At 42.8% G+C, this 23444-nt stretch overlaps 2 protein-coding genes across 5 annotated transcripts in view; one reads left to right on the top strand and one right to left on the bottom strand.

Annotated features, from left to right (window-relative positions):
- Positions 1-218: 218 nt before the first annotated feature.
- dusp19a (dual specificity phosphatase 19a) lies at positions 219-5059 on the bottom strand. Its single transcript, XM_072684990.1, has 4 exons — positions 4837-5059; positions 4650-4696; positions 4371-4523; positions 219-437 (listed from the first exon to the last, which is right to left on the bottom strand). The coding sequence occupies exons 1-4, from the start codon at positions 5057-5059 to the stop codon at positions 219-221; spliced, it is 642 nt and encodes a 213-aa protein (XP_072541091.1).
- Positions 5060-6713: 1654 nt separating this feature from the next.
- Positions 6714-23444, top strand: part of nckap1 (NCK-associated protein 1) — an 82356-nt gene continuing 65625 nt past the window's right edge. For all 4 annotated transcript variants that reach the window (XM_072685397.1, XM_072685396.1, XM_072685395.1 and 1 more), the window contains exon 1: positions 6714-7035. In XM_072685397.1, coding sequence (XP_072541498.1) covers positions 6928-7035 — 108 coding nt within the window. In that variant the 5' untranslated portion in view covers positions 6714-6927. The remainder of the gene's footprint in view (positions 7036-23444) is intronic.

The following is a 23444-nucleotide window of genomic DNA, read 5'->3' as shown; positions in this document are numbered from 1 at the left end:
CCACCCCACCCGAGACCCCATATTCTCCCTTTAATAATCCAAAGCTTGTGGAAGGTGACCGTCATTTTAGACCTGCGCTAGACAAGTTACAATCCTGTTGTAAATAAGGCTACAGTTGGTCCAATCAAAGCCCTCTCTAAAGAGACCTCTTAGGGAAGCACTGGTGGCTTTTATTATTGACATGAATTAATGATGAAAGAGGAATTACTGATCGCTGGTCAGGCGTGGCTCAAACCGTTTGCTTGTGTGCTGCTCTGGGGCTTGAAGTTTTTTAACTGTTCCAGGAAGCCCGGGTTCGGACACGACGCCGGCCTTGCTGACTTCACAAAGGAAAAGGCATCCTCAAATGACTGGCCTTCCTTGGACATCAGGTATCCGATGACAACCGAGACTGAACGAGAAACCCCAACGTTGCAGTGGACCAACACCACGCCTTTCTGTAGGGAGAGACAAAACGGTGAGATCAGTTCATACGGCAGACATGTATGGACAAAAGTATTGGGACACCTGCTTATATTTTTAAAAAAAAGTGTTTATTCTGCTAGTAACTGTCTCCATCGCCCAGGGAAGAAGGCTTTCTACTAGATTTTGGAGGAGCATTGCTCTGAGAATTTGACTGCAATCAGCTACAAGGGCGTGAGTGAGGTCAGGATGTTGGATAATGATCACCACCCCACCTTATCATCCCCAACTCATCCCAAAATACTGGATGCAGCGCCACTTTATTAATTAAAATTAATTAATTAAAAGAGCTGAAACTGTACTATAGTGAAAGTATGGTACTGTATCCCAATCTAACTCAATTAAAGAGCAGAAACTGTACTATAGTGAAAGTATGGTACTGTATCCCAATATAACTCAATTAAAGAGCTGAAACTGTACTATAGTGAAAGTATGGTACTGTATCTCAATCTAACTCAATTAAAGAGCAGAAACTGTACTATAGTGAAAGTATGGTACTGTATCTCAATCTAACTCAATTAAAGAGCTGAAACTGTGCTATAGTGAAAGTATGGTACTGTATCCTAATCTAACTCAATTAAAGAGCTGAAACTGTACTATAGTGAAAGTATGGTACTGTATCCTAATCTAACTCAATTAAAGAGCTGAAACTGTACTATAGTAAAAGTATGGTACTGTATCTCAATCTAACTCAATTAAAGAGCTGAAACTGTACTATAGTGAAAGTATGGTACTGTATCCTAATCTAACTCAATTAAAGAGCTGAAACTGTACTATAGTGAAAGTATGGTACTGTATCCTAATCTAACTCAATTAAAGAGCTGAAACTGTACTATAGTGAAAGTATGGTACTGTATCCCAATCTAACTCAATTAAAAGATGCTACACTTGTGCTTGTGTAACATCTTTTACTCATGTTCAGCCGACCGACGCTATGTAAATTCAGAGCACCATTATTTTTCTCACTGTGTTCCCAAAAACAAGGATGTGGAAACTCCACAAAAGCGGGCCAGAAACAGCAGGACTCATCTTTCGGGTGTCCAGGCGTATCGATTACGGCGCCAGAATATGCTTCAGCGTACTTCATGTAACAAATACTATGCTAATCACACACGAATGGCAAAATTACAAGTTGTAAGGTGAGAGAATGAAAGTCCAGCATGCTAAGGGGAACAAGCTACAGTCTGATTAACTGGCACCCCCCTCCACCCACCCGCCAGCCCTGTATCACGGGTTACATAGGAACCCTGGCCAGCAGGAGACAGCATACTCATTTTACAGAGGATTGGAAACTTATTTCCAATAGCCATTGTAATCATAGACCCTTGCGAATTTGCATCATGTGACAGTGTCAGGTTAAGGGTGACTGGCGCTACTATTTGGTAAAGAGGTTGTATGACAAACAATGGCCTGGCAGTGATATGATCTTTCTACAACATGGTGAATAATGCATGGTGAAAACTCGGCATTCATTATTTATGGCCTGGTTGCCTAGTGTGAGAGACGTTAGCCACTGGCTGGCCGGCCAGTATCAGATCCAACACTCAGGAAATTACTTTCAGAAAATTAAATATCCTTTAAAAAATGATATAATAGCCCATGATAGCATTTTATGTGCTGGCAAAACATGTAATATTTGAATATGTACAATCCTTAATATGAGACACTGCAAAAATATAGTGAGATAAAGGTTTTATTTATAGGCAGCTATAAATGTTTGGTTAGTAAAACTAAAATTAATAAAAAATATATTAATAAAATTTAAAATTCTCTGTTTTTTGTATATATATATTTTTTACATTTAAACAAACAAGCTCATCATTTAAACCTTTATATCAGTGTCAATTCAGACAGCATTCAATTCTATATTTAAACAAAAGCTCCAATTCTTTGGAAACATCTTGTGACTCATTTATTAAATATTATTAGCATAATATTTTTAATCAGTGTGATTATAGATCAGTTTTCTCAGTGTTTTTATTGTATTTTATTTTATTTATTGTCGTTTTAGTTTGGGGAAATTTACTTCAGATGTTTCCCTGATGTTAGCGTTTGTCTAACTGGGAATGTTGCGTGACAAATGTTCCAATAACATTTTGATGCAAACCACATTATTATATCACATATTTTCACAACAGTCCTGGAACAATATTTAGTTAATATTACAGCTGAATGTTCTGATCATTTTATCTGATTTGTGGGTTAGTAAAATCACACTGAAGTGAAAAAATCCTACACAGATAGTAAAGGAAGTGAAAATTCATCATTTCATTTAAAATTAAGTACACATGTCTAAAAGTACTTAGAATAAACTCTTGAGACCCTGCTTCCTCATATAGGGACATTACATTTCTGCTTCTCTGCACCATGATACTTTATTTTTTAAACTTTGACCCTTTGACCCTATGAGGTAGTTTAGTTTTTATACTTGTTAGGTCGTACTAATCCCAAATAGGAGAAATTAAAAATGAACACAGAGCAAAAGTCCGGATCTCAGGAGGATAATCATATATATATATATATATATATATATAAATGTATATTTATATGTATAAATGTGATGTAAAACTTAAAACTATACATAGATACTTCTATTAAATATGTAAATAGATGAAATTAGCACATTATTTCTCAATTAATATCCAAACCATAAAATTAAATTCTTTAAACATTGTACTGTATTGTACTGTATCCCAATCTAACTCAATTAAAGAGCTGAAACTGTACTATAGTGAAAGTATGGTACTGTATCCCAATCTAACTCAATTAAAGAGCTGAAACTGTACTATAGTGAAAGTATGGTACTGTACCCCAATCTAACTCAATTAAAGAGCTGAAACTGTACTATAGTGAAAGTATGGTACTGTATCTCAATCTAACTCAATTAAAGAGCTGAAACTGTACTATAGTGAAAGTATGGTACTGTATCTCAATCTAACTCAATTAAAGAGCTGAAACTGTACTATAGTGAAAGTATGGTACTGTATCCCAATCTAACTCAATTAAAGAGCTGAAACTGTACTATAGTGAAAGTATGGTACTGTATCCCAATCTAACTCAATTAAAGAGCTGAAACTGTACTATAGTGAAAGTATGGTACTGTATCCCAATCTAACTCAATTAAAGAGCTGAAACTGTACTATAGTGAAAGTATGGTACTGTATCCCAATCTAACTCAATTAAAGAGCTGAAACTGTACTATAGTGAAAGTATGGTACTGTATCCCAATCTAACTCAATTAAAGAGCTGAAACTGTACTATAGTGAAAGTATGGTACTGTATCCCAATCTAACTCAATTAAAGAGCTGAAACTGTACTATAGTGAAAGTATGGTACTGTATCCCAATCTAACTCAATTAAAGAGCTGAAACTGTACTATAGTGAAAGTATGGTACTGTATCTCAATCTAACTCAATTAAAGAGCTGAAACTGTACTATAGTGAAAGTATGATACTGTATATCCCAATAAATCGATGGGTTTTCCTCTGCTGATTAAGGTGATATTAGTGCAGGAGTCGCTGCACAGTAGAACAGTGCACCCCCATGCCAGACGTCCCTCTGCAGTCAGACAGGGGCTGCCTTTGATTGGCCTTTCCAGCAATCCTTCTCTTACAGCATTTCTCCCAGAAAGTCTACTAGGTCTTCTAGTAGCCCTCAGCTAACCTAAAAACCGCTTACCATCTTCTTACAGTCTTCTCCTGCATGGTGAGCATCAGTTCTGGTAATGTTCAGAGAGCTCGGCAGCTGCTGAGAGGAGCCCATGGCTGCTGATTGTTGGGACGTGGTTTGATGAGTCTGGGTTTTTATAAAGCTTTGAAATGTTTATATGCGGTGTGTGTATGTGTGTGTGTGTGTGTGTGTGTGTGTGTGTGTGCATGACTGCATATATGTTTCCAGTCATCATTTACCTCAGCCTTGGCCTGGTCTATGAACTGTGAGCACTCCTGAAGATGGGAGATGATGTCAGCGTCTGGCAGATCCAGTATGCTCAGTGTTTTATAGATGAACAGCTCAGGGAAGGCGTTCTCTACACCGTAGGCTACATTCAATATGTGTGTGACCTGAAACCAACAGAAGGAGCTTCTGCTTAGGAGACCATGGCACATTAGACACTTCCTGATACTAAAAATAATACGAAATATTGATAATAATAATAATTGGTGATGACAGATATGGAAATATGGTACCTTGTATTTCCTCAAAGTGCCAAAGTCATGGGCAGCATCTTGTGAGCCTGTGATGTGAAGACCAGAAGGACACAGAAGGGTGAATTTTATTAAAATATGGTATATTATAGTATGTTATAGATTAATATATGATCCAGGTGATCACCTGTATGTCCTATAAAACAAACAAAAAGGTTCACTCCCTTACCGAGCAGTAAATAAGGTCTGATGTAGCCCACTTGGAGGTCCCAGGTGTTATCCTGGATGTATCCGCATGCCGTTTCAGGCTGCACTGTGTCCTCAACCACATGGACCGTGGATCCTTTCCATGTCTCAATAATCCGTCTCCCGCTCAGGGTCGTCACCCTGGTGCATTGTTTCCTCAAGTTGGTCTTGGAGAAGGATTTGATTTCTTGTGCGAGCGACTGCATCACATGTGTGTGGAGGCTCCTCAGCAAAGCAGAACAAACGGCCTAGTGTCCTCGCAGGCCTGTCCCCGGGCTGCTCGCTCTTAACTACTGCTTTCCTACCGATGGTGATGGTCCTTTGCTTTTCACTGGCATCCTTTACAGCCTGAAAGCTGAGAAGCTCCATCATTACCTGGACATGAACACCTGAGGGGTTCGGAGCAGTGCTGCCACCTACAGGGTGGAACTGTGGTAGCAGGTCCTCAAAGTAGATGGTTCTGAAGGTGCTAAAGGGTCGATGTAAAAGAAGAACAGCATTCCCTTTTTTATAATATCAAATATTATATAAATATTAACACATTAAAAACACATTCCAAACATAATGCAAAACATATCCACTCCTGCTACTCCACTCCCACCCAAGCCCACCCTTGCTCCTCCACTCCCACCCAAGCCCACCCTTGCTCCTCCATGCCCAACCAAACCCACTCCTGCTCCTCCACACCCACCCAAACCCACCCCTGCTCCTCCACTCCCACCAAAACCCACCCCTGCTCCTCCACACCCACCCAAACCCACTCCTGCTCATCCACACCCACCCAAACCCACTCCTGCTCCTCCACTTCCACCCAAACTCACCCCTGCTCCTCCACTCCCACCCAAACCCACTCCTGCTCCTCCACACCCACCCAAACCCACCCCTGCTCCTCCACTCCCACCCAAACCCACCCCTGCTCCTCCACTCCCACCCAAACCCACCCTTGCTCCTCCACTCCAACCCAAACCCACCCCTGCTCCTCCACTTCCACCCAAACCCACCCCTGCTCCTCCACTCCCACCCAAACCCACTCTTGCTCCTCCACGCCCACCAAAACCCACCCCTGCTCCTCCACACCCACCCAAACCCACCCCTGCTCCTCCACTCCCACCCAAACCCACCCCTTCTTCATCCCCACCCCTTCTTCATCCCCACCCAAACCCACCCCTTCTTCATCCCCACCCAAACCCACCCCTTCTTCATCCCCACCCAAACCCACCCCCTCTTAATGCCCACCCAGACCCACCCCCTCTTCATGCCCAACCAAACCCACCCCCTCTTCATCCCCACCCAAACCCACCCCCTCTTCATGCCCAACCAAACCCACCCCCTCTTCATCCCCACCCAGATCTACCCCCTCTTCATCCCCACCCAGACCCACCCCCTCTTCATCCCCACCCCCTCTTCACTCCCACCCAAACCCACCCCTGCACCTCCACTCCCACCCACCCTTCTCCTCCATGGACACCCAAACCCACCCCCTCTTCATGCCCACCCATGACCTAAGATCTCAACTTTATTTAATTGCTATTCAATTCATTAAATTCATTCAACTAAATCATAATGTAAAACATTCCATATCATATTAATGTAGTCCACAAATACATAATTCAGCAAGAAACACATCCTAATTACAAATACAATTATGCAATTACATGTAATTAAAATGTTCAATTAACTACTTGTGTTTATTATGTTTATTTACACTATGCATAAAACGGGGCACCACAACAACCAGGCATCTGCAGAATCGAGGCACCACTCGGGACATCGGGAGTCTTCGGGAACGCTCGGGACTGTAATCGGAGGAGTTCGGCAATCTCCGGAGCCGTCCGTGGGCGAGCCTTCGTGTAGTGCTCCTCCCTGCAGCGCTGCTGTTGCAGGAAACAGGACAGGCAGGGCAACACCTAGAACCGAGCAGAGGGAGCGTCCAGCCCCGGAGTATGGGCCGATCTCAACACTAAAGCGCAGAACCACTCTCCGAGCCGTCTCCTAACACTACAGACACCCGAACACTAACAGACGGGATAGGGAGTTTTATTCCAGCGCTGTTCCGTAGCTTTGTGTCGGCGCCATGTCGCGGGCAGTACTGCAGCCCAGCCAGCAGAAGCTGGCCGAGAAGCTCACCATCCTCAACGACCGGGGAATCGGCATGTTGACCCGCATCTACAACATCAAAAAGGTGAGGAGGAGGAATGAATAACACCTGCACTCGTTTTATAACGAACCGGGGTCGAATTGTCCGTTCAAGCGTTCAAAATAACGAGAGACTGCAAATCCAGGTCCGGGGAGTGAAACTCCGCTCCAGGGTTTTGCTCCGACTGCCTGGGCAGCTCGGCCGCGGCCTGGAGCAAAACCCTGGAGCGGAGTTCCACTCCCCGGACCTGGATTTGCCATCACTCAAAAAAAGAGCGATAACGCCAACCCTAGCGCTCTCCTAACGAATAATACACACGCAGCCAGGTTTCAGCACACCGCCTTTTGCATTAGCTGGTTAATATCTCCATTCTCGTGTTGAAAAAAGGCCAGTTTTGTCCAGTAATTCTGCCTGAACCGGGCCAGCGTTATCTAACGTTAGCTAGCTCTAGCTAATGCTAATGCTAACGTTAGCCTGTCAGCCCTCATATCGCCGTCTCGCGCTGATTGTCTGTTTGTTTATTTGTTTATTTGTTTGTTTGTTTATTTATTTATTTTCCGGATGTAATACACACGTTTAATACACGTTTTCCACCAGAACTGGGGTCTTTAAAAAGAGATTATGGTCTACGTGACCGTTTCTCTGGTCGTGGATGAAGACGTGGGGTGTCCTTATTTATTTATTTATTTATTTATTTATTTATTTATTAATTTATTATTTATTTATAACATGAATGACTGACTGTCACAATGCTCGTTTCTCCTCGGTGACGTTGGCTTTTCTGAAGTGATGGTTGTTGTGTTTCCCTATTAATAATAATATGAATAATAATAATAATATTAATAATAATAACAATAATAATAATAATCATATTGAGGGTTTGTTGTTGTCACTCACCCCTACCCTACCCACCCCTGCTCATACGTACTCACCCCTAATCACCCATAATCACCCATAGTCACCCCTACCCACTGATACCCAATGCACACCCCAGCTCCTCCATGCCCACCCAAATCCACCCCTGCTCTTCCATACCCACCCCTACTCCTCCATACCCACCAATCCCACCCCTACTCCTCCATACCCACCAATCCCACCCCTACTCCTCCATACCCACCCCTACTCTTCCATACCCACCCCTACTCTTCCATCCCACCCCTGCTCCTCCATACCCACCCCTACTCTTCCATCCCACCCCTGCTCCTCCATACCCACCCCTACTCTTCCATACCCACCCCTACTCCTCCATACCCGCCCCTACTCTTCCATACCCACCCCTACTCTTCCATACCCACCCCTACTCCTCCATACCCGCCCCTACTCTTCCATACCCACCCCTACTCTTCCATACCCACCCCTACTCTTCCATACCCACCCCTACTCTTCCATACCCACCCCTGCTCCTCCATACCCACCCCTACTCTTCCATCCCACCAATCCCACCCCTACTCTTCCATACCCACCCCTACTCTTCCATACCCACCCCTACTCTTCCATACCCACCCCTGCTCCTCCATACCCACCCCTACTCTTCCATCCCACCAATCCCACCCCTACTCTTCCATACCCACCCCTACTCTTCCATACCCACCCCTGCTCCTCCATACCCACCCCTACTCTTCCATCCCACCAATCCCACCCCTACTCTTCCATACCCACCCCTACTCTTCCATACCCACCCCTACTCTTCCATACCCACCCCTGCTCCTCCATACCCACCCCTGCTCCTCCATACCCACCCCTACTCTTCCATCCCACCAATCCCACCCCTACTCTTCCATCCCACCCCTACTCTTCCATACCCACCCCTACTCTTCCATACCCACCCCTACTCTTCCATCCCACCCCTACTCTTCCATACCCACCCCTGCTCCTCCATACCCACCAATCCCACCCCTACTCTTCCATACCCACCCCTACTCTTCCATACCCACCCCTACTCTTCCATACCCACCCCTGCTCCTCCATACCCACCCCTACTCTTCCATCCCACCCCTACTCTTCCATACCCACCCCTGCTCCTCCATACCCACCCCATCCCACCCCTACTCTTCCATACCCACCCCTACTCTTCCATACTCACCCCTGCTCCTCCATACCCACCCCATCCCACCCCTACTCTTCCATACCCACCCCTGCTCTTCCATACCCACCCCATCCCACCCCTGCTCCTCCAAACCCACCCCTGCTCCTCCAAACCCACCCCTGCTCCTCCATCTGTTGCTTTGTTGAAGTGATGGTGTTTGTGTTTCTCCTTCATTACAATCTCCACCTGGATGGAGTATTTGTAGATGTAGTTATACACGCGCTACGACCGTTAGCTGCTTGACACCAGTTGAATGAACTGCAGTGGATGGAATTCTGGTTGATTAAGTCAGGCTTTAGGGTGGAGATCTGACTCTATCAGGGCATTTTATTTTAACCCCCCTTTATCCTCTCTCAGCTTCACCCTCCCTGTCTGAGGACTGAGCTGATTGTAGACTGCTGTAACCCAGTTCTGATTCTGAAGTGTAAACGCAGTGTATAAGGGTTCACTTTTAAAAATATTGCCCAGTAGTCCATCTGCAGTGGACCATCCAAGTGAAGTGACCCACTGTCCCACTCAGAATCCCGTTAATGGGACTACTGCTGTCCTCTGTATAGTGAAGCAAGCAGATGGTCAGTGTTGTAATGGACTGATGATGTAGTGGCTGGTGTAGTGGGTAACAGCACTGCCCTCCCCATGGCATGGTTCAGTTCCCCGGCCGGACAAACACAGCACCCCACTCTACACCAATAAGAGGCCTTGGGTGAGACTCCTCCTGCCTGACGAGATGAAGATAAAGATAGGTTAAAAATATGAGAAATATGAGATGCACATTAAAACTGTACACTTCTGACTGCCAGCTTCTGTGTTAACTATATGGACAAAAGTAATGGGACACCTCCTCAGGCATTGTTACTTCTGAAATCAAGGGTGTTAAAAGAGTATATCTTGCTTTGGTTGGAGTAGCTGTCTCTAGATATTGGGGCATTGCTGTGAGGATTTGATTGTGGAGGATTTGAGGTACATCCCAGTCTGAAGTTTATACAGGAGGATGAACTGAGCGACTCGGTCAGTCTGGTGGGACGATGGGGTTTGGTTCTGTGGCTGATCTAGATGATCTCAGAGGCTTATTTGGGTTAATGAGCCTGTCCTTCCTAAACGACCCCAAAGGGCTCAGTGTGGCTCGGCGGTCTATCCATGCCAGCCCGTGCCCACCCCTGCCTAACAGGAACCTTTACTGACTCACCCGTTTCCACCCCTACTCATCCATACCCGCTCCTACTCCTCCGTGCACGCCAATACTCACCCGTGCCATCCCTCCTCCTCCGTACCCACCTGTACCCACCCCTCCTCCTCCGAACCCACCCTAAACCTCTGTAACCACCCCTGCCCATCCATACCAGCCGATTCCACCCCTGCTCTTCCATACCCACCCCTACTCATTCATACCCACCCCTACTCATTCATACCCACCCCTACTCATTCATACCCACCCCTACTCATTCATACCCACCCCTACTCTTCCATACCCACCCCTACTCTTCCATACCCACCCCTACTCTTCCATACCCACCCCTACTCATTCATACCCACCCCTACTCATTCATACCCACCCCTACTCTTCCATACCCACCCCTACTCTTCCATACCCACCCCTACTCATTCATACCCGCCCCTAATCTTCCGTACCCGCCCCTAATCTTCCGTACCCGCCCCTACTCTTCCATACCCACCCCTACTCATTCATACCCACCCCTACTCATTCATACCCGCCCCTACTCATTCATACCCGCCCCTAATCTTCCGTACCCGCCCCTAATCTTCCGTACCCGCCCCTACTCATTCATACCCACCCCTACTCTTCCATACCCACCCCTAGCCATCCACACCTACCTGTACCCACACCACTCATCCATTCTCACCCGTACCCACGCCTACTCACCTGTGCCCAGCCCTTCTCACCTGTATCCAGCCCTACTCATCCATTCTCACCCGTGCCCACCTCTACTCACCCCTACACATCCGTGCCAACCCCACGACGCGTCCATTAATGCTGAATGTTGTGAGGGAGAATCCCGGCGCGGTTAAGAATCCATTCTTTCTCAGCTCTAATGCGATCTTCACACCAGCACTGAGGAGCTCAGCTTTAAGTATATTACTGTGAGAGGTGTGTGTGTGTGTGTGTGTGTGTGTGTGTGTGTGTGTGTGTGTGTGATTGAGTTTAGGGTTCTTAGGCTGCTCTGACAGGCTTGGCTCTGTTGGAGCTGCACTGGAATCAGTCCAGATCTCTGTACAAAGGCCAGAGGGATGTGGGGCAGGAGCTTCATCCATTCACCCTCTGTCTCTCTCTCTGTCTCTCTCTCTTTCTCTCACACACACACACACACACACACACACACACACACACACACACACACACACACTCCACGGTCACACACACTTTTCCCAGTTACCCTCATTTCTCCCTCTCCTCTCTCCTGCTCTTTTGCTCTGTCTGTCTCTTGCTCTTCCTCTGTTACCCTCGCTCGTCCTCACTTCTCTCTCTCTCTCTCGCTCGCTCGCTCGCTCACTCACTCTCCTTCACCCCATCACTCCTTTATTCTCTCTCTCTCTCTCTCTCTCTCTCTCTCTCTCTCTCTCTTCTTTTCATTCTATGTCTCCATCTCTCTCTCCACCTTGTTCCCCACACACTCTCTTCCTCTCTCGCTCTTCTCTCTCTTCTCTCTCTATCTCTCTATCTCTCTCTCTCTTCTCTCTCTATCTCTCTATCTCTCTCTCTCTCTCTCTCTTCTCTCTCTATCTCTCTATCTCTCTCTCTCTATCTCATCACATAATAATGATCATATAAGCACTAACAGTCTCCTCCATATGATTAGCTTATTAGCTTATTAACTTATTAACTATTACAATAACATAATTTATCAGGAGTAGAGCAGTAGAGCTGGGCAATATGATGATATTTTGTATTGTATCGTGTTAAATATTGATTTTGTGATCACAGTGTGCTTTTCTAAGCATATGGAGGAGACTGTTAGTGTTAATAAACACTGATCAGCTGCAGGTTTCATTACTCACAGTGTAATTAGACTGAAGGGTTCATTAGAGGAAGAGCAGCAGATGTTGAGTAGAAATCACTGTATTCAGTACAGGAGAGGATCTGATAGTAGTTTATAAGAATCTGAATCTGATGTTTTTAGAGAAATGAAAAAAATATATTATTACCATATCGCCCAGGCCTATAATACAATAAAATATCATCATATTGCCCAGCTCTATGTAGTGTACATACTAATCATAACCTTTTGGAGCCTTTTTGGAGAAAGTGCTATAGTTTGAGTTGTGGTTTATGACTTAGACAAAGCTTCCAAATACCAAAAAAAAAAAATTAAAGCCAACTCCAATAGGAAAATATATTTAAATGACCAGGGCCAACCCCAGAACCTTATTCAGAAAGTTATTACAGGGAGTAAACGTCAGTGCCTAATCTTTATCAGTATTAAATATATGCTATTTGCAGTAAATACAGAATATACACCTTAACATAATCTCTATACACCATTGCACTGATCCGAAATAGACAAGCCATCAATATATCAGCTATACGGAAATATACAGATATTACATATCGCTTCTTTAAGCCCTACGCTTCAGTCCTGCACCCTCATAACTACATGACTCCCGTAATTAGCGACCGATTCGTTTCACAGACCCTATGATAGAGCCCTGTGGGACGCCACAAAATGTGCTAAACAGTTACCATATGATTTATAATGATCAGGACTAATAACTGAGTAATAAACCCGGGGTTCAGTGTGTCACACCAAGATTTTATAATTTAATTATTCAGATTATAGTTAGTTTATTCATAGTAGATATTACGTCATTAATTATTCAAATGTTGTGTGTAATAAATCATTGATTTCATTCATTCAGTTATTATTTTTTATCTGTTTATATGATCTTCTGCTATGATTCATCAGTTCAGAGGTTCTTCAAGCCACCAGAAGTGGGTCTTCTCGCCTTTACGGCACCTCTGTCTTGAAGAGTGTAGGTAATGGGTGTCTCATCTGTCTTCCCTCACGGCAGAAATGTCCAGTAATGACGCAGCATTGCAGAAAACAGTCCAGCAGACTTGTTCCAGATAAAGTCTTGTAGCACATTTCTTGGCTGTGTCACCCCCCTCCCTCTCTGTTGTAGTTCAGATGTGCTTTTCCACTAGAGTAGGCATTCGACTGCATGCTTTTAGAAATCCTGTTGCTTAGCAACTGGGAGGCGCTGACATCACCAGGGTAAAATCTCTCTCTTTTTTTTTTTTTTTCCTCTCTCTTGATGTCTGGGAGCTGCAGTGGTGACATAGATGTATTTAGCTTTAGTGTTTCCTAAAAATGGCCTCTCAGTGATGGAGTGTTTGCCCCACCTTTGTCACGTATAGCAGCGGTGGTTTGATTCCCGCCGGATGGGAATCCTCACTGTGTTTGGGATGAAGGGATGCTCGTCCATTTCAAGTGGTGTTTTGTGTGTGTAATGGCTGGAGAGGAGGGTGGAGGATTAAGCCTAGTTCTGGGGTATATATGCATATGTTTTCTGTTCAGTTACAAATCTTAACCCAGAATGCTGTTTAGTACAGGACTAACCCTGGTCCCGGTCAGGAAAACACATCTAGTGTCTGTGTGTAGATTCACATCTCGCACCACTTTCTTACTCAGAATTTCAGTAGTTCATAGTGAATACAGCATAATTAACAGTAGATACTGAATAGTTCATGGTAGATACTGAAAATTTACTTGTGGACACTGAATAGTGTATGGTAGATACTGAATAGTCCATGGTAGATACTGATAATTTTATATTAGATACTGAAAATGTAATAGTAGATACTGAATAGTCAATGGTAGATACTAAAAATTTAGTAGTAGATACTGAATAGTTCATAGTAGATACTGAAAATTTAATAGTAGATACTGAATTAGTCCATGGTAGATACTGAATAGTCCATGGTAGATACTGATAATTTTATATTAGATACTGAAAATGTAATAGTAGATACTGAATAGTCAATGGTAGATACTGAAAATTTAATAGGAGATACTGAATAGTTCATGGTAGATACTGAAAATATAATAGTAGATACTGAATAGTTCATGGTAGATACTGAAAATATAATAGTAGATACTGAATAGTTCATGGTAGATACTGAAAATTTAATAGTAGATACTGAATAGTTCATAGTAGATACTGAAAATATAATAGTAGATACTGAATAGTTCATGGTAGATACTGAAAATATAATAGTAGATACTGAATAGTTCATGGTAGATACTGAAAATTTAATAGGAGATACTGAATAGTTCATAGTAGATACTGAAAATATAATAGTAGATACTGAATAGTTCATGGTAGATACTGAAAATATAATAGGAGATACTGAATAGTTCATGGTAGATACTGAAAATATAATAGTAGATACTGAATAGTCCATGGTAGATACTAAAAATTTAGTAGTAGATACTGAATAGTTCATAGTAGATACTGAAAATTTAGTAGTAGATACTGAATAGTTCATGGTAGATACTGAAAATATAATAGGAGATACTGAATAGTTCATGGTAGATACTGAAAATTTAATAGGAGATACTGAATAGTTCATGGTAGATACTGAAAATATAATAGGAGATACTGAATAGTTCATGGTAGATACTGAAAATATAATAGGAGATACTGAATAGTTCATGGTAGATACTGAAAATATAATAGTAGATACTGAATAGTTCATGGTAGATACTGAAAATTTAACAGTAGATGCTGAATAGTTCATGGTAGATACTGAAACTTTAATTGTAGATACTGAATAGTTTATGGTAGATACTGAAAATGTAATAGTAGATACTGAATAGTTCATGGTAGATACTGAAAATGTAATAGTAAATACTGAAAATGTAACAGTAGATGCTGAATAGTTCATGGTAGATACTGAAAATGTAATAGTACATACTGAATAGTTCATGCTAGATACTGAACTGTTCATATTTATAATTAAATACCAATTTCTTACAGAAAATGGGGTCTGTTTACACATACATTGGTCGTCTGTCTTTCACAGTGGCCTGCATGTTTTATTCAGGACTAGGGACAGACAGACCAGCCAGCAAAACTTGCAACAGGAAATGACAGCAGATCTGAACCCTCCCCAGGAATGGAGAGGCTCAGGAAGTCAACCCTTATCTCCAAAGTGTGCCACTTCCAAGAGAAGCCTGGCCTGAGCCTCAGATGTGGCATGAGTGTTTATCTGTGTCACATGGGCAGGTTCCATCAGATACTTTGGTATCAGATGCTGAACTGTGCACACGTCTCGGAGGTGGAGGACGGTTCATCCACTGATGTAGGGGCAAAAATCCATAGGGGCTTGCTGGTCTCTTGAGTAGGCCTAAATGAACCCTCACATGTGAACAGGCACTGTGTTGATGCTGTAAATACAAGTTTTATTAAATATGTTTCGCTTGCTTATAGCATTTAAATAATAAAGTAAAGTTATTATGGAATGTAAAATAAATAAAAATAATTATAATGCTAATTATCATTGTCTAGTCGATCAAATACTGCATGTTTACTGGAGTTTGCTTCCGTAAATTGAAACAGTAGATGCTGGACTATTGCTAACTATTGGGCTTAGATTGTCATAATTCATAGTGGATACTAAATAATTCGTAGTGGACACTGAATAATTCATAGTGGACACTGATAAATTCGTAGTGGACACTGATAAATTCGTAGTAGATACTGAATAATTCGTAGTGGACACTGAATAATTCGTAGTGGACACTGAATAATTCGTAGTGGACACTGAATAATTCATAGTGGATACTGATAAATTCGTAGTGGATACTGATAAATTCGTAGTGGACACTGAATAATTCGTAGTGGACACTGAATAATTCGTAGTGGACACTGATAAATTCGTAGTGGACACTGAATAATTCGTAGTAGATACTGAATAATTCGTAGTAGATACTGAATAATTTGTAGTAGATACTGAATAATTCGTAGTGGACACTGAATAATTCGTAGTGGACACTGATAAATTCGTAGTGGACACTGATAAATTCGTAGTGGACACTGAATAATTCGTAGTGGACACTGAATAATTCGTAGTGGACACTGAATAATTCGTAGTAGATACTGAATAATTCGTAGTAGATACTGAATAATTTGTAGTGGACACTGAATAATTCGTAGTGGATACGGATTAATCCATAGTAGAGCTGTACTGCCGCTGCTGTACAGAAAATCATACCAAACCAACAGAACGTACAGAATGATGTAGTATAATATGTAATAACCCAGCATGCAACAGTCAGAGCAGAGCTGCTTATAATTCTGCGTGAAACCCGACATGTCCTTATTGACTTTTCTTGTCTTCAAATTATAATCATGAGTCCGTTTGAGAGAGATTTGATTGGTCAGACTTGCCTGTTCCATACCAGAGCACTCAGTCTCAGCCGAGATCGGTCAAGAGTCTTAAAGCGCTGAATAGAAAACTGATTCACACTCGCACTCACACTCTCATTCACATTCACACTCGCATTCACACTCACACTTGCATTCACACTCACACTCGCATTCACATTCACACTCGCATTCACACTCACACTCGCATTCACACTCACACTCGCATTCACACTCGCATTCACACTCACACTCACATTCACATCCGCATTCACACTCGCATTCACATTCACACTCGCATTCACACTCACACTCGCATTCACACTCACACTCGCATTCACATTCACACTCGCATTCACACTCACACTCGCATTCACACTCACACTCGCATTCACACTCACACTCGCATTCACATTCACACTCGCATTCACACTCGCATTCACACTCACACTCGCATTCACATCCGCATTCACACTCGCATTCGCATTCACACTCACATTCACATTCGTAGTTGACACTGAATAATTCGTAGTGGACACTGAATAATTCGTAGTGGACACTGATTAATTCATAGTGGATACTGATAAATTCGTAGTGGACACTGAATAATTCGTAGTGGACACTGAATAATTCGTAGTAGATACTGAATAATTCGTAGTAGATACTGAATAATTCGTAGTAGACACTGAATAATTCGTAGTGGACACTGAATAATTCGTAGTGGACACTGAATAATTCGTAGTGGACACTGATAAATTCGTAGTGGACACTGATAAATTCGCATTCACACTCACACTCACATTCACATCCGCATTCACACTCGCATTCACATTCACACTCGCATTCACACTCACACTCGCATTCACACTCACACTCGCATTCACATTCACACTCGCATTCACACTCACACTCGCATTCACACTCACACTCGCATTCACACTCACACTCGCATTCACACTCACACTCGCATTCACACTCGCATTCGCATTCACACTCGCATTCACATTCACACTCGCATTCACACTCACACTCGCATTCACACTCACACTCGCATTCACATTCACACTCGCATTCACACTCGCATTCACACTCACACTCGCATTCACATCCGCATTCACACTCGCATTCACATTCGCATTCACACTCGCACTCACACTCTCATTCACACTCGCACTCGCATTCACACTCACACTCGCATTCACATTCACACTCGCATTCACACTCACACTCGCATTCACACTCACACTCGCATTCACATTCACACTCGCATTCACACTCGCATTCACACTCGCATTCGCATTCACACTCACACTCGCATTCACACTCACACTCGCATTCACACTCGCATTCACACTCACACTCGCATTCACACTCACACTCGCATTCACATTCACACTCGCATTCACACTCGCATTCACACTCACACTCGCATTCACATTCACACTCGCATTCACACTCACACTCGCATTCACACTCACACTCGCATTCACACTCACACTCGCATTCACATTCACACTCGCATTCACACTCGCATTCACACTCACACTCGCATTCACACTCACACTCGCATTCACACTCGCATTCACACTCACACTCGCATTCACACTCACACTTGCATTCACACTCACACTCGCATTCACATTCACACTCGCATTCACACTCACACTCGCATTCACACTCGCATTCGCACTCACACTCGCATTCGCACTCACACTCGCATTCACATTCACACTCGCATTCACACTCACACTCGCATTCACACTCGCATTCACACTCGCATTCACACTCACACTCGCATTCACACTCACACTCGCACTCACACTCGCATTCGCACTCACACTCGCATTCACACTCACACTCGCATTCGCATTCACACTCGCATTCACACTCGCATTCACACTCACACTCGCATTCACACTCGCATTCACACTCGCATTCACACTCACACTCGCATTCACATTCACACTCGCATTCGCATTCACACTCGCATTCACACTCGCATTCACACTCACACTCGCATTCACACTCACACTTGCATTCACATTCACACTCGCATTCACACTCGTACTCGCATTCACACTCGCATTCACACTCGCACTCACACTTGCATTCACACTCGCATTCGCATTCACACTCGCATTCACACTTGCATTCACACTCACACTCTCATTCACACTCACACTCGCACTCACACTCGCATTCACACTCGCACTCACACTCGCATTCACACTCACACTTGCATTCACACTCACACTTGCATTCACACTCGCACTCACGCTCGCATTCACATTCACACTCGCACTCACACTCGCATTCACATTCACACTCGCACTCACACTTGCATTCGCACTCACACTTGCATTCGCACTCACACTCGCATTCACACTCACGCTCGCATTCACACTCACACTCGCATTCACACTCGCATTCACTCACACTCGCGCACACACACTCGCATGACGGGTTCTATTATCCAGAGTGACTCATAAAAATGTGGAATTTGCAGAAGGCAAACTGAAACCAAGTTCAAAAACCAAACACAAATACTATTTATTTAAACGTAAAGTGTATGTATGTATAAAGTCAGTATGTATTAAATATATAATGAGAGTAAAAATCTCATTTAAGCAAACTATAAAAAAGTAAACATGAGGAGTCATATAAATAATATACATAAAACCAAGAATTATAACATTAAAACAATACATTTAAGTAAAATTCTATAGCTAAGCAGTAATTACAAATAAAAGAATAAAAGAGTAACGTAAAAAATTATTTAAAAAGGTATTTACAAAAAAAAGATTTATATATAAATGATATCTAGAAATATATTTTTTAAAAGATAAAAATTTTAATTACTAAACTAAATTATTGTTAATGGTGAATCCACTACATTATTCTTTTAACTGGACTTAGTCTTGGAAACAAAGAATCTGACTTTTGCATCTTAATTAAAATAGTTTTTGATTACATTGTGCTTTATATTATTTAAATGTCCTCTTTTGTCATTATTAAATATAAAATAAAAGGATTCAAGTAGACTTTATTGTCATTTGCATCACATGTGATACTTGGTGTGGAACGAAATAGTGAGGTCCCAGTTGCACCCAAAGAGCAATTATGAATAAATAAAATAATAATAATAAATATCTAGAATATAAGAAAAGGTAGACATAAATAGGAAAAGTGGGAAAGCAGAGAAATTAAAATATAGAATCAAAATATTATTATTATGCTCCACAAGATATCTATAGGAAATTGTTTAAAATTGGAAATAGTCTTATTTCATCAGTACAGAACTTTTTTTTATATAAGCAGAACTGAAGATTTTCTGAACTTTGGATACTTTGTGCAGCTCTAATGACGATATTGCTTTTTTGTATTAATTTTTTTTTATTTGGGGTTATTAGCTGTTATTGAGGCCGATCCAGAAACGTTGTTTATTAGTGCAGAATTGATCTGCTCACGTCTGAAGGGTTTCCTTGGTAGGCAGGAAAGGTTTGGCGGGATTTAGCAGTGCGTTGAGAATTCACAGCCTGGATCCTCCTGAAGACTCAGGAGTGCAGCAGCCCTGACCTCAATCTGTTCATCAGCCTGTGTTCCTCTTCAGGGACCTGGGAGGGAGCGAGCACCTCAGCCATTTCTGCATCTGCTGCAGTGCTGCAAACCTGAGCGTTTGGTCCAGACCTGAATATAATCAGATCAAACTAAATCAGACAAAAGAATAAATCCCACCTCCCTGTTGATGACCCCTGTTTAATGACTGTGTACATGGGGCTGGACGATACGGTACAAATACTAGCCGCTTTTCTCGATACACAATATTTATCACGATACGATAAAATATTGTCATATTGCCCAGCTCTAAGTGTACATATATTATTATTATTATTATTATTATTATATATGATATTAATTCTTAGACTTTACTAAATATAGAATATTTATATAGTGTTGGACCCCAGGGAAGGCTCGTTCCACCACTTTGGTGCAGGACAGAAAAAAAAGTCTGGACGCTCGTCTTCTGTGAAGTGTAGTGACAACAGACTTCAGCTTAACCTGATTATCTTCTGCTCCAAAAATGCTTCAAATGCAGCCTGGTTGAGACTGTAGGATCCGGCTTCTCTGATTGGCCTCCTACTGCTGACGCTGTGTGTAGAGAAGATAGAGGAGGGAAGTCGGACCACTCCCATATAATAATAATAATAATAATAATAATATCTGGTTTGTTACCATTTGATTTACTTCTAAAAACGTTTGTGTGTTTACCTGATGGTGGACTTGTAAACATTGAAATTACTCAATGCAGCTCAGGCCTGTAGGTCTTTAGACGTTACCCTGGTGGTCTTCGTGTAATCACCTGTCTTGGAGAGGAACAGTGGTGCTGAACGTTCTCCAGCTCTGTATCCTCTCCCTCACGGTGGATTGGTGGAGGTCAGATCTTTAGCAAGGTAAAGATTCCAGTGACCCTCTTTCTGAGGTTTTTTCTTTCTGGTAGTGAACACACACACACACTGGTGAACTAGGGGCAGTGAGCACACACACACCCAGAGTGGTGGGCAGCCCGGGGGTTAAGGGCCTTGCTCAAGGGCTCATCAGTGGCAGCTTGCTGAGCCTGGGTATTGAACCCACAACCCTGTGATCAATAGCCAGGATCTCTAACCGCTGAGCCACCACTGCCTCTAAAGACATCTAGCTTAGTGTGTGGTGAAGGCTAGACTTGAAGACCCAAGTCTGTACAGTGAACACACACACACACACACACACACACACACACACACACACACACACACACACACTAGTGAACAATGAGTGGTGGGCAGTCATAGCTGCAGCACCCCAGGGAGCAGTTGGAGGCCTTGAGGATCATAGGATCATAGGATCGAACCTACGTTGACCTCACACTGCGCTGCTTGATTTAGGGGGCGTGTCGTCTGTGTGTCTTTGCTATGGTAACAATGTGAAAAGTTCGCCCTGTCAAAGTTTCTGCCTCAAAACGCGAAAATGTACTCTTGAAAATGAGTCTCTTAATGAATCATGGATTTGATGCTTTGGGAGTAACATGCAGTAACAAACCAATCAGCGTGTCTCTCGTCGCCCCCTTTAAGAGCCAGGTGCGGTCAGACTGACCTTGGTGGGTTGCTATTTCAGTGGTGTAAAGCGTGTGCATCGGGCTGCACGCGCCTGTGTTGACAATTCACTACCGAGATAGCAACGAGCGTCTGACTGTTGACGAACGTCTGTCTAGTGGAGCTCCTCCTGTGTTTTCCGTTGCTGAGATACACAGCGATACACCAGAAACTGACCTGAACACCCCTCATTTCGAGACCACCGCGCCCCTGAGCGTTGATATATTCACAAGCAGCGCTGCTGATTAAACAACGGAGGCAGAGGGAGTGAAGGTAGAATTCCTGGATCCAGTTACACCTTTAAGTAAACTACTTTACTTCTATCTAGTACTAGATGTTTAATATGTTAATATGTTAATATGTTTTTTCTCAATAAATGAAGGTCAAATCTATAATAATTGTGTATAATTTGCTTAATTGGGTTGTCTCTGTGTAGCTAAGGGCTTAGATGGGGTCCAATCACCTCATATCAGATTTATTCAGAAATACAGAAAATAAAGCAAAGGGTTCACAGTGTTATACTGTACAGAACTGGGTTTAGAGATGGGGGTTCTGAGACGGTTGCTGTTGGTCTGTTGACATTGCACTGACTGATGCCGATGTGTAGAGGTCAAGGTCAGCTGATGGCCAATATCTAGAAGATTTTCACTTTAATTGCATGTTAAAATATTATACCGATATATATAAAATATGTACCGATACTAATGTATCCATTCACGGAACCTGACTCTCACACCGCTGGTATTCTAGACCTCTAGATCATAACCCAGGATCAGAGTAACCTACAGACATCATACACAGATCATAGCAACCAGCAAGACTCCCCCTATCTGACCAGCATGGTCCCCTCGACCTGTCACCAGCTATCAGCCAGTAATCCAGCTCATCTTCCATATAAGGAGAACTGAGGAGGGAGGGGCTGCTCGCTCCTCTTTAGTCTCACAGACTTCCAATTTCAGAATAAAAGTCCTGAGCTCAGACAGCACTGAGCCGAGGTCCAGCACAGTTCATCATTTTAGTGACCAACGATCAGAAATTAATCATTAATATCTGTGTTTATTTATTATAGTTTGATTTATAAAGTAATGATTACATCAATCCTGAGGTCTTAAGTCTCTCTCAGATGGTCAGGTATATGATTTATTAATTCTACAATGGTATCGGATCGGTATCAGGTATCAGCCGATACACAAAGTTCATGTATCGGAATCTGTATCGGAACAAAAAATGATAAATCGGTTTATCCTTACTTGAACATCTTTCTTCTGTGCAATTCCTGAAGCAACACTTCGTATTTTGCTGCTAACATTTAGTAAATATATGGACATAGGACTGAAATATCAGAATTTAAGCCTTGCCTTTATCTATCAGGACTGTTGTTGCTGTTGTTTTCCACGTCCCACCGAACTGCCCACGGACATGCCTGATTTTGAACCGGCACTACTAAACACCGATATCGGCCGATGCTGATATATTAAAAAATTACAAATATCGGCTGATATATCGGCCGTCCGCTGTATCGGCCGACCTCTAGTCTAAAGGAAAGGTCTTCAAATCTTGACCCTGAATGCAGTTTCCATTGCGGGACACTACAGCTATTAAAAACCCAGGGCTGGAGACTGGATTCAGGGCCCAGATTTGCTGACCTGAGGTTGCACACATCCACACACACACTTAACACACACTTAACACACACCGTGACCATGCAGATCACACGTGGTTCTGTGCATGCGAGGTGCAATCTGTTCCCTTTGAATCATAATTGAACATTCCTTGTTTGTTCTCTTTTTCCTCATGATGTTTTCTGATCTTTTTCCTTTTCCTAAGTTGGGAATTCTGACCATTTGTTCCCTTTC

Source organism: Salminus brasiliensis, chromosome 8, assembly GCF_030463535.1.
Source record: "Salminus brasiliensis chromosome 8, fSalBra1.hap2, whole genome shotgun sequence".
Lineage (NCBI taxonomy): Eukaryota > Metazoa > Chordata > Actinopteri > Characiformes > Bryconidae > Salminus > Salminus brasiliensis.
Note: the sequence above shows the minus strand (reverse complement) of the source record. Positions and strands in the feature narration are given on the sequence as shown.